Consider the following 18004-nt stretch of genomic DNA (forward strand, 5'->3'; position numbering starts at 1 on the left):
TTGTCAAATCAGATACAGCTTTTCCAAAGCATATATATATATATATATATATATATATATATATATATATATAATATATATATATATATATACACAGTATATACTGTATATATATATATTAAACAATCAACTGTTTGTGGTAAAGGCTGTATCTCTTTCTTTATTGAGGTCTACAAGTTAAAAACAATTATCTTAAGCCAACAATACAAACCAAGGCTATAAAAAGTCCTAAAGAAATATACCCCTTGGCAGCCGTTGGTGTTCTATTAGAAGCTTACCCACTCATTGCTCTGTTGGGGTTCATACAGAAGGAAGTCTCTTTGTTGTTTTGTAATCCATCTCACCTGACTTTGTTACATTGTTAGCTTGCCACTTAATTTTGTTAAACTGTAAAAACATTACATGACCCTTTATTGTGTAATAGTTTTCAAACACACATTACTATCTGTAATTGGAAAAAATAAAACTTACTGAATCTTAGGTAGTATAATTCCACTTGCTTTGATATACTTCTACATTTTTCAACTACCAAGCATCTTCTTCTTCTTACATTTTTAGCCAGAGAATGAGGGATGATTATTGGGTAAGAAAAATATATAAAAGATAAAAGTATTCATATTATATAAGCTATATATTTGTAATACATTATATTCCATGTACTCTGCAAAAACCGCATTCTCAAGTGCATAGAGGTATTAACTCCTTAAAAATAAAGTATAATTAAAATAATAGGCAGTTATAAAAGACTAAAGGGATTGAATACCTCCTGTTCACAGTTAGCAACACATTCTAACACAAAACAGTACAAAGACAGCAATGTGGCCTTTGTAAAGATTCAGCAATAATGATTTTGTTTCCCATTTGCCATGCCATTTACCTGGATCTTCAATTTTTTTGCTTTTATTTCAGGTTTCCTTTCTTGTATCTGCATATGGCAGTCGCCAACTATCAGAAGAAGGCTGTTCTGCTCTAGGACTGGTGACACACTACCTTTATCTCAGCCAGTTCACCTGGATGCTTATTCAAGTGAGTCACATGGCTTATGTTTAAATATGTTAAATCTAATCATGTAGTTTCTGTTTAATCACCACAAATTACAGATCTTTAAATGTTGTGTTGGAAACAAAATGACATGGACTGTGTCTGAAAGCAGCTGGCTTTACTGACAAAGGTATTACATTTCTCATTTTAGGGTATTTGTAATTTATAGATGTACTAGATTATATAAGGAACATATCACTTAACAAATATAAGAGAAACATAAGAAAATGAGAGGTGGCACAATGGTTATCACTACTGCCTCATACTGTAGATCCAGTGGCTAAGCTGAGTGTGTGTAATTTTCATCTCTGGCCATCACCGTGATTCATTTGGTTTCCTCCGTCACCACAAAGGTATGCAGGTGAGCCTGGATGATGAGTCTAAAATGATCCTGTGTGAATGATTATAGGTGTGTGTAACAGTCTGCCATGCAACGGAATAGCAACACAATCCAAAATGGAAGATAAAATGTAAATGCAAATTTCTTCTGTAGTGCAGAAGTGCTCATATTATTTTTTGGTGTTGAAGAGATTAAGACAGATACATTGTCAAGAATGAAAATCTGAGCTGTTAACTTTTCAAATGATAGAACAAGAAAACTTTGTTAGGACCAACAAAGGTTAAACTAGAAAATCAGCAAAGGAACAAGGCATCACAATGAAAGGAGAAGAGTATAATCGTAGACAGATTTTCCAAGGTCAATGTATCCCTTCCTTCTTTTTTTAAAAAAAATAATATCTTTTGAATATTTGTCCTTCTAAAAAAGAAACAAAATTACTTTTTGATGGGGAGTATTTGCTACTATGTCTCCAACAAAGTACCAGTAAGGGTGCTTTGTCTGCCCTAATGTGACATATGCATTAGAGCAGTGGTTCTCAAACTGTTGAGCAGGCCCCCCAAAGGGGGTGCAAAGTAACAAATAGGGGATGTGAAGATGTGAAAAAAAGAAAACAAGAATCAAAAATATGAAAAATACATCTATTGACACCAAAACAAATGAACTTAAACTACATTCTGATACTAGAAAAATAAATATAGAATTAAATAAATGTCGATAAAAGTTAAGTAGGTATAATAAAATATGCATTTATGATATATCATTATCCTGCGGTGGGTTGGCGCCCTGCCCAGGATTGGTTCCTGCCTTGTGCCCTGTGTTGGCTGGGATTGGCTCCAGCAGACCCCCGTGACCCTGTGTTCGGATTCAGCGGGTTGGAAAATGGACGTATGGATATATCATTAATTAAAAAATAACAAATTGGTATTAGTGGGCTCCTTTCAAAAAATGCTAGGGGGCCGCAATTAAAACTGTTATGAAAACTTGAGTCACAAATACTTAAAAGTTGAGAAACGCTGCATTAGAGTATGATATCATGATTGCCACTTACCATATTGACAGATGGATAAGGTAAAATCATTATTTCTTTTGCTTTTGGGTACATGACCAGGTCCACCTAATCAATTTATGACAATAGTAGAACCAAAAATCAACTTGGCCAAAAAACATAAAAACATGAAAATCACCTACAAATGGCACAACAATGCCATTTACTCAATTAATATGAGTTGAAATCTTTAAAATGTAATCAATATGAGTTTAAATATGTAAGCAAAGTTTAGAAATATAATTGTAAACCTTGCTATAGGTACTGTATGTAATTTGTTATTATGTACATTTCCTCAACAACAATTCTTTACTAATGATATTTTATCAAAATGCATGTCTAACACTGTTTTCCATTTAGTTTTAAATATTTTGATGTGTCATACTTTCTAGAATGTGTAAATTACACCAAGTTTTTTAAAAATGCAGATACAAAATTCTAGCTTCTCTGCATTGTAGTGTCTGTATCATATCAGTGGTGAAATACTGCTTCATCATATTTGTACACCAAATCAGTGCATTAGATGATTGTGTTTTATAGGTAAACTGAATAAGACTTATTGCATCATAAAATTGTATGTCTTTACGGCCAGGCACCTTCTTACCTTCAGGATTTGGTTCACTTAAAAACTTCCAATCGGATCCTCAGATCATCTGGCAGCATGCAGCTTCATACTCCCTTACTAAGCTCCGTACTATGGGGGTCGAGCTTTTTGCTCTGCTGCCCCACAGCTCTGGAATCAGCTCCCTGTTGAACTGAGAAATACACAAAACCTGGACATTTTTAAAGCAAATTTGAAGACTTTTTTATTTAGGAAAGCATATAATTGTTGTGATTGTTGATTTAATCTAGTCTTTTAAACTTTTAAATTTTGTGGTTATTGCTTTTGTTGTAGCACTTTGAGATCTTATCAATGAAAAGTGCGTTATAAATAAAATCTATTATTATTATTATTATTATTATTATTATTATTATTATATTAAAAATCTATCCCAAAATAACTTTCATTTTAATGTGTTTAATTCATCTACCTGTCCAAAATAAATATTTAGCAAAGAGCACAAAACAACATGAACTGGTGAATTGGACTGATATTCACTCATTTACATAGCAGCCTCATGGAGAGTTGAGTATTGACTATTCCCAGCTAACAAAGAACTTGAAGTAGAATTGTTCTCTTCATTCAGTTTCTTCTCATTTTATCTGGTTAAATCTTCAATCTTTGCTTTATAAAAGTATGGGACATTCTGGTCATTTTTCTCCCCAGGTCTGGTAAAGCATCAGTCATTTTGACATGTTCATATTATCATGCAGACAATTATGTGATTAAATTCAGGTTGTGAAAGATGAATGGATAAATCTAATCCTATGGTGAAATTACTATATATATGATTTCAATGTAATATTTATATAGAAGAATCTTGGACTATTCATTTATTATTAAGTTTATGTCTCAAATCAAAGTACAGCATTTGTGAGTGGTTTGTTTGTTTCTAGTAATATAATCATGCTGAAATAGGTTATGAACTTCCCTCTATGTTTAAAAATATTTTTTATTCCTCCCTACATCTAAGCATACTTACAATTCAACCCTCATGTTATGCTGTAAGCTTTTGAGTTTTCTTGAAATGTCATTTAGACTGAAATGCAATATAAATGGCTGCATACTGGTGGTCCATACTGAAGAAATGATGATACAGGTGATTGCTCTGCTGTTTCATGTGAGTTTAAGTTTCATAGCACTTATACTCACATTTGGCTCCAAGCTGGGGTGCCTTCGATATGGATTTTTCTTGTTCTTCATGTGCCTGCATGACATTCGTTTACTTGTTTACTCTCACAATCTAAAGGCATTTCTTACATCTTTGGCACATTCTCAAGATGGCTGATGATGTACTGAAATTCCATTCACAACTGGTTCTGTCTTGTGTTCATTTACCTGGTAAAGAGTGGTAAGCTTTACAAACATCATTAGACATTGCACAAGATAGGGTGGCATAATTCTAAAATGCAAACAGCAGCTGTTTGTTTCTTCATGTTACAGAAAATGACAATACACCCTTCTGCAGCAAGGACCAAAACATAAACATCCCTTTGGTACAATATGAAGGCATTGTATACCTACCCAGCTTGACCTCATTGCACATTGTTTGTAATCTTAGGAAATGTGAAGTATGGCACTGACTCCACCAATGGTGATAGGGCACTACTCACCCCTGAAATTCTCAACTCATCCAGCTAATTACATTTGACACAAAATACAATTAAGCAGTACAAAGAGAAGACGTCCACATCAAATCACAAAACACTACTACAGGCATCTTTTGATGATCTAACACTTCAGCCAGGTTCTCAGCAGCAGTGACCAATAATACATCCAGTCCCTGTGAGCCAAGCTCTTCTCTTCTATTCTGTTTCACTGCATAAGATGTGTAGTCTTAGAAAATCAAAAAATGGTATTGAACATTGTCAACATTGGCTTCCTTTCATGTTTTTCTACTGAAACAGTTTGGATGAGCTGGTGTTAACCTTTACTTTTAATGTGGATCATAGAGCTATAAACTGAAATAAAACAGTTTTGCATACTAAATTGCTGAAATCATTTAGACTTCATCCTAAAATAAGCCCAAAACAAGCTCTGTCTGATTCTTATTTTTCAAGGTCAGCCTGTCTTAAATATTGAGGTAATACTCATTAAGTGTATACAAATGTAATATCAAGAAGGTGGTTTTAATTATGACTGGTCTCCACTGCAAACATACTACTGCTTTTTCATTGTTGGTAGACTTGAGTCATACAGAGAAGGTCATTTGAAAAGATTAGGAAGGTAATAAAAAAATATTAATTTAAACAATGTTCTTGAAGAATTTAGGAAGATATTTATTTTTGAGTTATCTCTATGAAAACAGTGTTAATATAATATGGAAAGCAGAATATTATTTCTTTTAATACAAATAAACATTGTGTATATATATATATATATATATATATATATATATATATATATATATATATATATATATATATATATATTTACCAGTAATGGCACACTGCGCAATAACATGCAGTGAATACACTTAACCTGAACATTCATAGTTTTCATATTGTTTCTCTGTACGTTTAGCATTAGTTTGCTGAGAGGTTGATGCGCTTGCTTCTTCCTGAGCAGCTCTTCTTTTCTCCAGCCTAGTGGCCCACTTCTGCTCTTCTTCCGTCAGCATCTTTTCACATTAAAACTGATTATTTCAGTGTTTGTGTTGGAATTACTTAGTATGTTTTCCTTAATTTTTCACTTAAGCTGGCACTTCAGTCTTCAGTCTACCTCAAGAATGATTTAAGATATGAAGAGGTAGGAGAAGTGACGGCGAAGGTGGTAGTGATGAGAACGCCGTTCATACGCATGCGACGCACGGCCACCCCTGCTGGCCACTGCCGAGAGTTTATTCTACAGTAAAATAAAATAAAAATAAAAAGAGGAATTACCTTGGAGGTCAATCCTCACCCCGAAAGCGAACAGTAGACATCACGTAGTATATGTGCACCAAATTTCAGGTCAATAGTTTAAATGGTTTGCAAGCTACAGGTGATTTAAAATCCTGGACAGACAAACAGACAGCCACAGTAGCATATCATATAAGAAGATGTATACATATTTATTTATATATCTTTAATTATGAATTGTCTGTGAGATTATTTATGATTGTTTGTTGGAGGCTGTCAGTATTTTTGTGCTGCAGCAGTTTTTAAAGTTCAGACTATTGTATGACACAAAATGGTATGGTTTATTCTAGTGATTCTCAAAATGTTTAAGAACAAAGATCAAGGTGCAAAATACAGGAGATTTTAGGTGGTCTGAGACTCCTTAATTAATCCTTTCTGCTCTTTGAAATGTTCAGAATCAAAACCATTGGGGGTCCTTGGGGAAAGAAAAAGGAAAACAGTCTATGGTTTTATAAATCTCCCACTGCCCATTATTTGGTCTATGAGAATGTATGCTCAAATAAAAATTCAAAGAAGGTCATTGATTTTATATTACTATTTAATTTAATATTGTTTTTTTGTATCAGTATACTACTGCAGGATTATGTGAATTTCCCCTTGGGATTAATAAAGTTTCTATCTATCTATCTATCTATCTATCTATCTATCTATCTATCTATCTATCTATCTATCTATCTATCTATCTATCTATCTATCTATCTATCTATCTATCTATCTATCTATCTATCTATCTATCTATCTATCTATCTATCTATCTATCTGATAGGTTGTTTCCATTTATTTTAACCTGCCTTACATCTGTCTGTGTTCTTAGCTGACTAGAGTTGCAGTATTTGATTTAGTCTAACTCAGCACAAATTTCTCTGCTTCTAAATGTGTGATATACTTTTTCTTTGTTCAAACAGAACAAATGAAACGTACTTCTGAGAAAGCAAGCATCAGCACCACTTTAAAAATAAGCTGCTGACTGTTGCTCTCCCCCACAGAAGTGTGTGTGTGTGTGTGTAAATTTGCCATTTTGCATGGTGCTGATCAGAAATACAAGATGGCATTCCTTTCATTTGCAGATTATATATCTACACATGGTAGGATTAGTTTAATTTAAGACTAAGGGGCTTCGCCCCCTGCTCGCTTCGCTCGCCCACTCCCGTGTTTGGTTTACCGAATATACAATTTAAAGAGATAGTTATTTTCATGGGAATTGTTACATATGCATTATTTTCACTTTTACTTTAAAAACTTTTGTAAAAACAATACTTGCCCTTTATTTCTGGCCCTGGGCGTGGTTATATCTATTTCTCGCAGGGCGAATAACGCTGCTCGCGTTGTGAACGCACGCTAAGGAGATGCCGTCGGATCATCTGCTGTCTTTCTGCTGCTAGAAAGCTACCTGTTCTGCTTGTTGCTTGTCATTGTTTTAAGAGCTGGGAGCAAGTTAAAGTGTCTCTTACGGGTAATCGGATATACAATTTTAAAAGTTTTTTTTTCCTTTGGAATTATTTCAGTTTCATTATTTACACTTTTACTTTAAACCTTCATTAAAAGCAATATTTGGAATTACCTTTTCTTCAAGATCGCATTGAATTTTGATTCCGTTTTTGGAGACATATTGTGACAACGCAACGTATAACTGCCCATGAGTGAATATTGTTTCTGTTTCTCTAATAAATAATCTGACTTTTTCTAATGTTTGTCCCTGTGATTTGTTAATTGTCATAGCAAAAGCTATTCTCACGGGAAACTGTAAATATTTTAATACGAATGGCATATCAAGATCTCCTTTGGTGTCTAATGTTAATCGCGGAATACATACATTACCTTTCTTGTCACCTGTTAAAATTTACATTGCTGCTCCGTGATCATAAATATACACTTGACTGAATTTTCTTTGAAAATAAACTTGTCATTGCTTTAACTGCGGGACCACAGATTCTCATAGCGTATGGTCCATTATTGTGTAAAGACTTTGTTTTCTGCTTTTTGCCTTTTATTTATGACCTCGCTTTGTCCTGCTATTTTTTCAATTACACCTCATCCTGATGATTAATTTCCTGTTGTTTGCGCTATCTTTACTATCTTTTTTTTGATTCTGTAGCAACTTACATAATAAAGTGTCACAAAAGTTTTACTTGAACAATCGCCGACTTCGTAACCCCAAAAACAACTTTCTAGCACCCTCTCCAACCCCGTTCCCCTGGGTCTCGCCCCCTTACCGCATCAATCAATACCCCACTATAAGTCTTCCGTGCTGTACTCCGCCCTCCCTCAATCAGACCTAACAGTCACTTAAAACAAAAAAGGCTTCAACCTGGCTAGGACGCTACAATACTTTTGAATTTTACTGCTTTCATATTCTTTATCTTTCTCTGCATGTGTATTGCGCCATTGTTTGTTTGTGACTTTCAAATTCCACTGCTTTCATAATCTCTTATCTGCCTTTTTTTCTCTCCAATGCTTTTGGGTCTCTTTTCTCCGCACTGCTCTTTCTTCTTTGCTTAGTCGTTGACGTTTCATCTTATACGCTTTATATGTGCTGAGAGCACAGAATCTGTGTGTGCTATGTGCCTTTACATGACTGAGTGTTTTGCTGGCCGTGCTCTTATTTGATATTGTTTGTGTCTTGCGGGTCTTTCAAGTGTCTTCCGAGAACTTCTGAGAAGATCACGTCTTGTCGCCCTGCTTTTCCTTTCCAGGATTTTTTTTTAATAATAGAGAGATATCCATATCCTGATGGCATTCTACAGTATATATTAAATTGCATATTCCACAATACCAAAGTAAGATTTCAGTGTTCATCCAACAATGGAGCACAAATAAGGTCTCCCTAATTAACATGAGGTATTTCGCACACTACTAAGGACCACTTTGGCAAAATCAAAGACAACTTCTTAATGTAATTTCTACCTTAAAATGACATTTTTTTCATTACATCAACTTAAGTGTGTACAACTTATGGCACAGTGATTATTGATGCTACAGATTCATTGTCCTCCCGTCTTTCTTCTTACACCCCTAATGTACCTCGGATCCCTGAGGTAGGACTCACCCTCGATTGCACCCTCTCCTCGCCAATTAATCAGTGGGGATGATCCGACCCTACAGCGCCAATCCTTCGCTCCCTCACAGGCCTACAATCATGCTTCTTCGCATCCACGCTGCCTGGCTCGTCCTGCTTCCCTCCACGATGCTGTTCTCATGTCTCTCTCTTTCTCTCTCTCTCTCTCATATTTTTTTCTTCCCCATCTGTCTCATGCAGACAATTCTTATACTACTGTTCCTCACAGGGCACAGGTGCGAATGCGTCATGCCCTCTGAGGAATTAATGAGGCACCCCAGCCGTCCTCTGAGCAAAACAGTTGACACTAGATTAGAACCTACACTCTTGCGGGGCACAATTATTTATTTAACAAAGCCATGGACCACTTACCACAGAAACAAACAAAGATTTTTAGTAAGAGCAGCATACAATGAGGTCATCTGTTGTTACCTGGTTCTAAAGACACTGCCACAGTGAACTTTTCAAGAGACACTAAAACTCAAAAGACAGCAAATACGAAAAGATGAAGAATTCTGTTCGTCGCTTCACCCAAACTGGACAGCATAGTGGGACAGTCATTTTCATGCTGGTCCATTGTAGTCTTCCCCTGTTGCTCTATTTTACTTTTGGTTTTCCTGACATATTTTAAAGCTGTGATTATGAGTGGGAATGTATGAGTGGCCTCTATCATAGTTTGGTGCTTTATCTAAGGCAAATTTCTGCTTTTCTCCTATTACTTCCAGGAAAAGTGATAGCACCCTGCAATCCTCAGATAACCAGTTTTGAAAATATTATGTATTTCTGTGAACACTAATAACATCCAAATACAAAATTGCTACACCTGTGTTCTGCCAGTGAACACCTAGAACAGGAAAATAAAACAAAGTCAAACACTGAGTGAGAAAAACTAATTGAGACATGCACAAAAGGTCTTAATCACAGGTGATAAGTAAAAGATCATGTTGGTATTTAAATCGCTGCATAACTGACGTCAGATGTCACGCCAAACAAGAACATGATCCCCAGTAAATAGGAGCAGCATCATAGCCGCAAAGTCAGTGCTTTTATTTTTTTATTTTTTGGAAGTGTTCACCATGTCTTTAACTGTGAGGAAGTATCAGGAGGAGTTGGAGAGCTGTCTGATTTTAATAAAACAATAAACAAATCCAAAGAAGAGATGGGCTGAAATTTAAATTCCGTGTACTGTCCTCTGTTTTTCCGTAGTGGTGCTTGTTATGATAATTGTATACTAAATAAGCAGAGCACAATCAGAATATCCTATACAGAAATAAAACATGAGGAATTTTCACTGTCTTTGAAAGAATGCCAAATAAGGGCAATTCAAAATATGTGATTCTCTTACTGCGACATACCTTCAACAAGGGTTTTAGCTGGGAGAACTGTAAAGTTATAAAATTATGCAAGTTCATAACAGGCGAATGTATCTTACCAATATTACTGTCACTGCTTAGGTATGATGTCTGTCATCTTGCAGAGCACATTTTAACATCTACTGGTTTCCTCAGTAGAAAATGTAAGTTAGGAGATCCAAGTAAGATGATTAGTAATTTTCATAGCCTGATGTAACTTCTGCTGAAGTGCATTTATCAATCAGGATTTTTCATTCTGTGGAAGTCTACAGCACAAATGTTAAAAAATAAAGTAGATTATTCTGTATTGAGTGTAAACGTTTTTCATAGTTTATAATCTATTATTAAATTTGAGAGAGTTAGTCAAGGGCTCATTCACATGCATGTACAGGAGGGAAAATGGGTTAAAAATGGCGAAGAGTAGAGTTATGTATGAGTCTGTGGTTTTGTATAGTTTATTTTGTTTTTGTCATTTAAACTATGATTTTTCATATTTGTGTGTGTTTTGTTATGTTTGTCATTATGTACTGCCCTTTTAAATGTGCCTCTGTTACTCGTGACAGACGGGGCCACTCTGACATCACCCTATCTGACCAGTCTCTCTGCTCATCTTTTGAACAGCCAGAGAGATGAAATCATTGTGTTTGTGTGCATTGCTTTGTTTTGTATGTATTGCTATGTTTCTTGGGATTTTTTGTTTTTTTAGTATTTTCTGTTCTGTCTTTGGATTTTGCTACCTAACATTTTAGGATTTATTTCCTTTTAGGCAACTCCTGTGCCTTTTTTCTCTTTTGAGCAATCTTGCCTTATTTTATATTTTTTCTAATAAACTATAACGATTGTTTTGCCTTTTGTGTATAGACTCGAGGTTTATGATCCCACTCCTACTGTGGTGCTTTCTTCATATTTTAAAATGTTAAGCCTTTTTCCCCCACTTTGGATTAGCCAAGCTAAATCCAGCAGATAGCAGTTTATGGCAATTTGGTCTCTTCTGGGCTTGCCAGTGAAGATCATTGCCTGTTTTATACCTGTATTTTGGAAGCCTTACAAGCATTTTGCTATGTTTGGGAATCTATTTCACAACAATCATAACATTACAAAAATTTTGAAGAGAACAAGCCATTCAGCCTTACAAAGCTTGCCAATCCTAATCACCTAATATCTCCAAAATAACATCAAATTGAGTTTTGAAAGTCATTAAATTTCTATCTATGTGTGCATATATTTATGATTCTCAGTGTGAAGAAAAACCTCCAGCATATGTGTGAAATGTGTCCTTAGCAAGTGTGCAACTATGTCCCTATGTTCTTGATGAACTCATTTTGCAGTAACAGTCTGGATTCACTGTACTAATTCTTTTCAAATTTAAAAAAATGTCAATAATGTCATCTCTTAATCTCCGTTTGCTTAAACAAAAAAAACTCTTTTAATCTTTCCTGATAAATCATACCCTGTAGTCCAGGAATCAGCCTAGTCACTTTTCTCTGGACATTTTCCTAGCTCTGATACATTTTTTGTAGCCCAGACACCAAAACTGCATGCATACTCCAAGTGAGACCTCACTAGTGCATATAACCTCCTATGACTTGTACTCTACACATCATGCTACATAAGTTTACATTTTGTTAGCCTTTTTAATGGCTTCAGTACACTGTATGGAATTGATAGTGGCTGTATCCACTGTGACTTCTAGGTCCTTTTAAAAAGCAACACTTCTAAGTTTCAGACCTCCCATTGTGTGGGAGATCAAAGATGGTTAGAGACACATTTGCCTACTGAGCCTTCATTAGATGTGTGACTTGAAATAGAAACAGTTTCATATATAGGAGTGAAAGCAGGATAGAAAGGTGGCAGTGATTAGATGAATAAAAGACAAGAGTGGATGAAAGGTCTTTGATCTTAGTGAAAAGGCTGAACTAAATTTCTTGAAATTGTTTGTGTTCAAACACTGATGAAAAATAGGCTTGTCTGCTTACTTGTTTTCTTTCCCTTTGGTCAATGCTTGGACTTCCCCAGTGCTACCTGCACCCAATTTAACCCCTCTGAATGCCCAGCAACCTTCCTTATTGTGATACTTCAAGTCACCAAATCCTGCATGTTAATTTCCTGCACTGGGACGGGTTCATGAGCATCTGTAGTGATAATGAAATGTCAGATATTCCCAGCTAATTGGGTTAATCAGATCTGTTGAGAAGAGGGTTATTTAGAAACTAGACATTAAGCCTGTTACAATAACGGGCGCTAGAACAGTAGTGGATAAACATTAGTAGGAACAGTCTATATTAAATGGCAAGGAACCTTGATCTCATTGTGTTTGTTGTCTTGTTTTTTGTCAAAAATATTTTTGCAAGAAGCCTAAAGTAACATAATAATAAAAATAAAATAAAAACATATATGACAGTACAGTAAGTATAATTAATATTGCCTTAGTGTAAAACTTTGTAACCATCTGTAATACACAATATCTGAAGAAGATATTTAGGAAAAATGTTCCATTTTTTTACCTCATGAAATGTTTCTATAAAATTTCATTATAGACAACATTTCTTGTAAATATTCTGTCTGAGTTTGGCAACAGTTTGCCTTGTTCAGGACCATCTACAACCTTGACAACAACACCTGGAAAACTTCTAACTCTTGATAATGCAACATATAACTGACCGTGGCTGAATACTGGTTCTGGCAAGTAAATGCCAACTTTTTCTAAGGTTTGCTCTTCTGAGTCTTTCTCTTTTAGCGTGTTTCTGACGCTAATTTTCTTTTTCTTCAATCAACCTATTTGCTCATACTATATTTTTCTTTGTCTTTCAGCCTTTCTTTTGTTGATGTTTACTTGTTGAGCTGACCGTTCTTCCAGGAGATGTTGCTTATATAGGATTTGATTGTCTGTGTATATTGTCCTACTTGATGTGTCCTTTTTTTTTGGGTGGCATGTTGTTAGTAGATACGTCTGTAATATTTTCTCTTACAGTAATACTGGCTTGTATGTGGCTGTAATATGTGTCACTGTATTGTGCGTCTTTAATTTTCTCTCGTAGCAGTAATACTGGTTTGTATTCCCGTAAAGTGCCTGTAATTTTCTCTGACAGTAATACTGGCTATCATGTCCGTAATATGACTTTAATTTTCTGTCACAACAGTGGGCAATCAGCAGAGTGTCCCCAGCAACTGATGTAATGTGTGGCATGCTGCTTATAATCGTGCCTGTGGCATCTCCCCAGCAAGTAATGTGCAGTTCCCCAGCAAGTATTTTTATTTGTGGTGGCGTGCAGCAGCTGATTATTGTATGTGTGGCATCTCCCCAGCAACGGATTTTATGTGCGCGGTCGCGATTACCCTATCAGCACTCTCGCCAGCAATGATGTCCTTTATTTGCTTATCATGCACGCCCGTGGCTAGGCCATTCTCTGTGTGCCCAGCTTCCAGTGTGTGTGCTTTATTTGCTTATCATGCGCGGCCGAGGCTAGTCCACTCACTGTGTGCCCACCTTCCAGTGTGTGCGTCCACGGTGCCATGCGCATGGGTGGTGCATGTTGCGATGTGTGGCGCGGCCCCGCACATACGCACTTCACCAGAAGACACACACACGGACACCTGGACACACACAGGGGTTTTATTAAAGAGGATATGATAATAAAAGAAGCAAAAATCATAATTCACACTTTGTGCAGAAAAATGCTATGTTTTTGCTCTTTATGTTTGTTATTAACATTGAAATAAAAGCAAAACTACCACATTTAACAAGGCATACATTGGTTTCCTGGTTAAAATAATATAAAACAGATTCTGTTTTAGTTAGGACTAATCTGGAAAACATTTTTATGAGGTATTTAATCATTTTTCTTTTTCTTTTAATACATTATTGATATTTGGCAGATGGACTATTTAGGTACTGTTAATTAGATAATACTGTTTAAAATTATTTGGATAATCTTAGTAATCCAGTGACTAAATTTAAAAGTAGATGTTTGGCAGGAGAAACATAATTACTAAAGATATTTTGAAAAAAGAAAAGAGGAAAATAAACAGCTAAAACTAGTGACAGAAAATTCTTACCTAGAATTATTTTTTTTGCTTAACTAAACTCCTGCTTCTCCCCAACCTAGGGAAATCTGATATCTCCTTAGCCCAACCATATATTGCCCACATTTTGCAGTTTACTGCATTTGGCACATAAAAGTCCATGACATATAAAACCAGAAATAATAAACCTGATATTTAATATCTTCCACATCAAAAACACAGCTTTGAATTGAACAGGATGTCAGTTTTGGGTGTGTTCCAGTAGACACTCATTCTCCCTTTGAGGACAACTGGAAAAACAGTGACTTTTGAAAATGAATGGGAGAATAGGTGAATGGATAAAGTAACTGTAAAGATCATACAACCTTGGAATAAGAAATAGCATTAATATTTTCTGTTACAGACATTTGTCTAGACACAATGTTTCTTTGAATTTAGAATATACTCACTAATTACAAACTATACACTTTTATCTATTTGCTACTTTTAAAACATTTCCTATGAAAAACTTCTCAAATGAAGATACTGCATGCTCTCAGCTGATGTGGAAACTATATGTTGTGAGGAAAAACACTACAGTATCTGTAAATAAAATAAAAATTGATAGGTTGAGCAGCAAAAATGCAACTAGTTTTCAAAGCTGTCCATCATAACAGTCTATTTTAAAAGGTATTATAACAGTCTGGAGGCATTCAGGAAACCTAGAGAAGACACCATTAAAATGTCTTTGACACGAGACATGATGGATATTTTATTGACAGTTCAATTCTGGTTCAATATTGTATGTCCTTGTACAGAATAAGGTAGCTCTTGAGGAAAATAACTGTCTTTCAGGTAATACAAATATGTAATCATCAAAGTCCATTGCCAATTTTCAGAGTGTGAAGTTTCATGGAGTAACCTCACAGGTTCAGCTTTTTTTTCTGGTAGAAAGTTAAAATTGAACTGCTTTTCTATTTCTCCGAATTTCAGCACAACTACTTGTTGCGAAGAAATGTCAAAGATCTTGTTCTTACTTAGCAAGAAATAAGATGTCTATCATTATATGCTCATTCTTCAAACATTTCTTTTATTTTAATCTATTTGTTCCACAATTGCCTACCTGTTGGGCAGAACCATAGACCATTTTAGATTAAAGTTATAAGGTTTATAAGGTTAAAAGGTTTTATATATTAATCCAGGGCCTTATTATGACAAAGTTTTACATGTGCTTCAAAGCCAGTGACACTCAGTTATCTAAGATGCTGATTATAAAGAATCTGCATGACAGTAATGTTGTTTACAGTCTCATATAATTTATAAAGTATTTGTGCAAAATACACAAAGGCTTAGAACATCAAAGAAGTTCAGCATTGTACAAAACATTAGCTTGGTAGGCCAATATCATGACTGCAAAGCATATTCTTTATAGGTCATTATTATCTAATAAATGTTTGACTTGACTACTTTGAGCTTTCAAATTACTTTATCACACTGTTTGCTTTAATATCTCTATATATAATCTTCATTTGGATCTTGATCTTTGTTTGTCCGCGAAGAAGAAGCACTAGATGGCAGTAGAGAGACAGTTAAAACATAGGCATTGCATTAAGAATCTCCTCCAGGCTTATACTACTGAAGACTGTAGTACTCCAGTCACACCTCAAAACACAGACATTCAAACTAAACAAATTGTTGTGCTTTAAATTAACTAAAGAGGCCTGGTTAGAGAATGAGATTGCCGAAGATAAAAGGTACGTGCCTACGTAACATATGAATGAAAGAAAGACAGTTCCGGAAATTATTATTCTTACATTGTAGCTGGCGAGTGCTGCGCGTCTCACAGTTGTACCGCAGGCTTGCTCACATGTCAGTGAAGTGATCCCTATTTATGCTTTAAAGAGCCTGGATACCTATGTGTCCATAAAAATCTTTGATACGTAACTTACTGACTAACTTACCATTTAAAATCTTTATAAGGGAATTATTTCAGTATCTTCTTTTACACGTCTGACAATCTGATGGCAAAAGAGATCCCTAATACAAGTTATTGAAATGTGAGCAGAATTGTGAGTGCAGATGCAAACAGTCTGTCACATCAGCAGTTAGCATGAATCTCTGCAACACCAACTAATAACCCCTGCTTCCTAAAGTCATACCAGGTAAGTGAAATCATCTTTGTAACTCTAAAAAATCAAATGACTAAAGACAAAGTCACCTAACATATCTAGAAATGAATGGAAGAAGACCGGAATTCCAAAAGTATAAACCAATGAGCATTCATAAAATTCATATAAACTCAGAAATTATGTCTTTCTGTTATAAAAGGAAATGTTGAAATGAGACATTCTCGGAGGTAATTTAAAGTCCCGCGAGAGATAATTTCAAGACCCACGAGACAAGACTTTATGTAAAGAGATTTTGAAAAGTCATGCCCTCCTCTCAAACACTTCTTATTCATTTGTATGCTATTTTCAGGCACAGTTCCTGTGCTTCAACTCCAAGCGGGGTCGGAAATAAAAGACAAAGACTAGAAGACAAAGTAGAACGTCCTAAAGAGGTTCAAAAATGTTGGTGCAATACACATGCAGAGCAGGTTAGAGATTATGAAAGTACTAAAATTCGAAAGTCTCAAAAAACTGATAGTAAAGATTACTTTAGTGCTAACACATAGAAATTATTACTTGTTGAAATAACGGGACAGTGAAAAGATTTTGAATATATGGACATAGGTGATATGACAGAAGTATGTAGATATTGTTTGGCTTTAAACTTTAAGTCCGAGATTTGTAGATTGTCTAATTCGTGTTGCCATCAGGGAAAAATAGTGTTTCTTCCCAATGAAGAGGTGTATTCGCAAGAATTTAAAGATTTGTTGTTTAGTGAAAGTGAAATCCACATATAGGGGCAGCAGAGACGCAAAGTGGCTGGCATGAAGCGCAGGCCAGGGGGTTGGTGAGCATGGAGCAAAGCCTCGTAGTTACATTGAAAACAATCTCATAGCTGTATTATCTGCAAATTATAATGATATAATGATAATTATATTAAATATTTCACTGGCATTATAATGTATAGGAAAAGTACCACAATTACCTTGTATGCATCCTGGTAAACACTTTTGCAGCTATTCATTTTAGCATGAGATATTTAGCTCTCAATCAGGTATTTCTTTCAAAAAATGTTGTGTAAATAATGTGAACTCCAATTAGCCACAGGCTCTCCTCAGCCAACAACTGACAAAATAGTACATTGTGATGTCTAGGTTGACTGCAGCTTGCAAAATCCCCTGATCCCGAGACATTGGTAGCCATGAATTGTGATGGAAAGTCACATGGGGAAGAAGGTACAGGCCATCCTTGATAATAGCAGTCACCCTCTCCACAACATTTTGGTGGGTCAAAGAAGTAAATGCAGCAGTCATCTTCTCTCATTGCATTATAGAAGAGAACGCTTTAAAAGATCATTTGTTCCTACTTCCCTGAGATTTTATAACGCTGTTGTCAATACAAGTGATTCATGACCTGCTCACCGCTCTACATTCCAACACTTTAACAACTGACCCTCTTTACTATATTTTTAACTGTTTATTTATTTATTTATGGTCATTCTGCTTGCTTTTATAATATTTTTTAGCAATTTTTACTGATGTGTTTGACACCTGAATTTCC

At 35.3% G+C, this 18004-nt stretch overlaps 1 protein-coding gene across 1 annotated transcript in view; it reads left to right on the forward strand.

The window, feature by feature from the left end:
* The window catches only part of adgrv1 (adhesion G protein-coupled receptor V1), a 669968-nt gene that overhangs the window by 505538 nt on the left and 146426 nt on the right, over positions 1-18004 (forward strand). The window contains exon 84 of the mRNA XM_039759338.1: positions 910-1026. Coding sequence (XP_039615272.1) covers positions 910-1026 — 117 coding nt within the window. The remainder of the gene's footprint in view (positions 1-909; positions 1027-18004) is intronic.

Source organism: Polypterus senegalus, chromosome 7, assembly GCF_016835505.1.
Source record: "Polypterus senegalus isolate Bchr_013 chromosome 7, ASM1683550v1, whole genome shotgun sequence".
In the NCBI taxonomy this organism is placed as follows: domain Eukaryota; kingdom Metazoa; phylum Chordata; class Cladistia; order Polypteriformes; family Polypteridae; genus Polypterus; species Polypterus senegalus.